The sequence below is a fragment of the Mastomys coucha genome, unplaced genomic scaffold, assembly GCF_008632895.1.
Source record: "Mastomys coucha isolate ucsf_1 unplaced genomic scaffold, UCSF_Mcou_1 pScaffold9, whole genome shotgun sequence".
Taxonomy (NCBI): Eukaryota; Metazoa; Chordata; class Mammalia; order Rodentia; family Muridae; genus Mastomys; species Mastomys coucha.
The window spans coordinates 46780797-46784631 of NW_022196915.1; the positions used below are offsets into that span (position 1 = coordinate 46780797).

The 3835-nt window shown below is 39.5% G+C and overlaps 1 protein-coding gene across 2 annotated transcripts in view; it reads left to right on the forward strand.

Moving 5' to 3' along the window:
• Positions 1-3835, forward strand: part of Mtmr6 (myotubularin related protein 6) — a 39278-nt gene that overhangs the window by 16824 nt on the left and 18619 nt on the right. For both annotated transcript variants that reach the window (XM_031362891.1, XM_031362892.1), the window contains exon 4: positions 1236-1393. In XM_031362891.1, the coding sequence (XP_031218751.1) occupies positions 1236-1393 (158 nt within the window). The remainder of the gene's footprint in view (positions 1-1235; positions 1394-3835) is intronic.

Genomic DNA, 3835 nt, shown 5'->3' on the forward strand with positions numbered 1-3835 from the left:
CTCAGAAATCTGCCTGCCTCTGCCTCCCAAGTGCTGGGATTAAAGGCATGCGCCACCACTGCCTGGCGGTCCTTACTTTCTTTTTAATTTGAATTTTCTCTACTAATGGAAGAGGTATTACTAAGTGAAAAGCCACAGACGGTTATGGTCCTCTGGTAGCAGTGGCTACCAGATGTACCAGGAGACAATAGAATCCTGTTTTAGTAGATGGAGGGTTGGAAGAGATAGAAGCCCTAAAAGTGATCTTCCATTACCCAGGCTTGGACATCTGAAGATTTCTAACCCAAACATAATTTGGATTACTCGTTGGCTAGGATTTCAGGTGAGCGGTTGAGATGGAGTCCCACGTGAGTGATCTAGGAGGGTCCATGTTCTTTCTGAACACATAGAGTCTTGTACATTCCATTGTTCTAGGTTGAACCAAGGTATATAACAAAGATGGTTCTGTGCCAATGTCCTTGCTGGTTAGAGTCAATACTGACCTATAAGAATGGGTAATTCTGGGGCTGGAGAAGACAGTTCGATAATTAAGAATGTTGTCTGCTCTTCCAGAGGACCAGGGTTTGATTCCCAGCACCCCCAAGGTAGTTCATAACCATCTATAATTCCAGTTCCAGAGGATCAGAGGCCCTCTTCTGGCCTGCACAGGCACCAGGACCAATGTGTTGCTTAGACATAAATGCAGACAAAATACCCACACACAATAAATCAACTTAAAAAGAATGTGTGATGCAGTTTCATGCTCTTTGCCATCTCTGTTTTGTTTGTTATTGTTTGATCCCTCCCTCTCTCTTTCTTTGATGTGCTCCTACTATATATCCTAGGCTGGTTTATCGTCCTTCTGCCTTGGACTTGTGAATGCTGGGGCTTTAGGCATGGACTACACCTGGCCATTTCTAGTTTTTAGTCATGGTATTTTGTTTTGTGGTATGTTTGTGGAAAAGGATGAAAAAGAAGTGTCTATGTTTTTAAAATGTAATATTGAAGAAAAAGGAAAAGCAGGCAGTAGAAGATCTAACTTTTAAGGTACCTTTTGTTATCACATAAGTCTCAGGTCCATATGTGTGCCTCTAACTATAGTCATTTGCTGTAAGTTTTAGTTTCAGGTATGTTTATGTCTTAGCCACTTCTTTGAAGGCTTTAAAGAAAAAAGGAGGGGAAAGCTCTGAAAATTCGTTTTATCTGTAGTACAGTGCCTTGTAAACTTCATTGTATTGACTTTTACTATTTTGCAGCAAAATATGAAGATCTCTATGCATTCTCTTATAACCCCAAACAAAATGATACTGAACGACTGAATGGCTGGCAGCTTATTGACCTTGCTGCGGAGTATGAGAGGATGGGAGTGCCCAATGCAAACTGGCAACTGTCGGATGCCAACCGAGAGTACAAGGTGAGCAAGCAGCCTCTGTGCAGGTCAGAGGACAGTACTAAGGGCAGTGTCGGGCAGGGTCAGCTGTCTGTAGAGCAGCAGGGCTCTCACCATTGTCAGTGTTTTAAAAGTGTCCTGTTTGTTTGTTTGGTTGGTTGGTTGGTTGGGTTTTTTGCCACACAATATCTGTCCAGTTTGTTACCTCTTTTTATGTAGGCAATTAGTGGTATGAACTTGCCTCTTAGAACCTCTTTCATTGTGTCCCATAAGTTTAGGTATGTTGTATTTTCATTTTATTCAGTTCTAGAAAGCCTTTAATTTTTTTTCTTGACCCATTTTACATTCAGCAGAGACTTGTTCAGTTTCCATGATTTTGTAGGCTTTTTGTTGTTGGTATCCAGCTTTAATCCATGATGATCTGATAAGATGCAGGGTGTTATTTCAGTTTTCCTAAATTGTTGGGACTTGCTTTATGTCTGAGTGTGTATGGTCAAAAAAGTTCTGTGAGGTGCTAGGAAGAAGGTATATTCTTTTGTGTTTGGGTGAAATGTTCTGTAAATATCTCTTTGTTCCATTTACGTCTATGCCCATTAGTTGCAGTATTTCTTTGTTTAGTTTTTGTCTATTTTTTAGTAACCTGTCTGTTGGTAAGAGTAGGGTATTGAAGTTTCCACTATCAGTGTGTGAGGGTCAATGTGTGATTAGGATATAGTAGTGTTTCTTTTACAAGCTTGGGTGCCCTTGTGTTTGGTGCGTAGCTGTTACGAATTTCAAATCCTCCTGGTGGATTTTTCCTTTGATGAGTCTGTAGTGTCCTTCCCTATTCTTCTGGTTAGTTTTGGTTTGAATTTCTGAATTTTTATTTAGATATTCCTTTTGCATCTAAGCTCATTAAAAACTATGGCCTGTTTCTCTGTTTCCAGCATCTGGTTCTTTTTTTTGTTTTGTTTTGTTTAATTAGGGCAATGAACATTCACAGAATGAGTTTGGAAATATTTCATTCTCTTCAGCTTTTCAGAAGAGTAGTGTAGAATTATTGTTATTTATACCATAAATGTTTGGTAGAAATTGTCAATGATACCAGCAAGGCTTGAGAGCTTTCTTTGTGTTAAGGTTTTTAGCTACAAAGTCAATACTGTTTTTTTAAGAAAGCAAGGGAATACTTATCTAATTTATTTTTACTTTAACATTTTCATTCAAGTATATGATCTCCTTGTACCCTCTCCTCCCTCCTTTCTCTTCCCTCGTTCCTTAGTCTTCTGGTCCTCTGGACTGTTTGTCTCCTACTTTTATGTCCATATATGTGTTTTTTCCTATATAAAATATAGGAAGCATAAATGAGAGGAAATGTATAATATTTGTCTGAGGCTGGCTTGATTTGCTTAATATAGATACAATCATTTATCTCATTCTATGCCTAGCCTGCTGAATTCACCCACTCAAAAAAAACCTGTTTTAAAATAAGCAAGGCTCATTTGCCAATCCTCAGCTGTAACTGTTGAAGAATGATGCTTCCAGAAAATTGTTCAAATTTTCACTTAAGACAAACACCTTAATGTTAAATGAAGACTGAGGCATTCAAGTCTATTTGGTCAGATATTAAAGTGGCTACACCCACTTGCTTCTTAGGTCAATTTGCTTGAAATATCTTTTTCCATTTTTTTTTCCCTGAGGTGATAGATCCTTGATATTAAGGTGTCTTTTTTGGATATAGCAGAAAGATGGATCCTGGTTTCAAATCTATATTGTTCATCTGTGTGCTTTTATGGAGGATTGAGACCATTGATGTTGAGAGAGATCAATGACTAATGATTGTGGTTTCCTTCTGTTTTGTGGTGGTGATGGTAGTGTGTGTGTGTGTGTGTGTGTGTGTGTGAGCGTGTGCGCATGCGTGCGTACTTCCCTTCTTGATTTTGTTGGTCTGGGATTATTTATTCCCAGTCTTTTGATGTGTGGTTACCTCTTTAGGTTGGAATTTTCATTCTTAGTACCTTCTGTAGGGCTGGATTTGTAGATAAATACTGCTTAAATTCGGTTTTATGATGAAATAATTTTTCCATCTATGGTGATCAAAAATTCTTGTGGGTATACTAGTCTGGGCTGGCACCTGTGGTCTCTTAGTGTCTGTAGCACACCTGCCCAGGTAGCTTTCAGAGTCTCCATTGAGGGCTGGAGAGATGGCTCAGCACTTAAGAGCATCTGACTGTTCTTCCAAAGGGTCCTGAGTTCATTTCCCAGCAACCACATGGTTGCTCATAATGGGCTCTGATGCCTTCTTCTGGTGTGTCTGAGGACAGTGACTGTGTACTCAAACATAAGATAAATAAAAGTCATTTAGATAGTGCACGCCTTTAATCCCAGCACATGGTAGGCAGAGGCAGGAGGATTTCTGAGTTCGAGGCCTGCCTGGTCTACAGAGTGAGTTCCAGGGCTATACAGAAAAACCCTGTCTCAAAAATACAA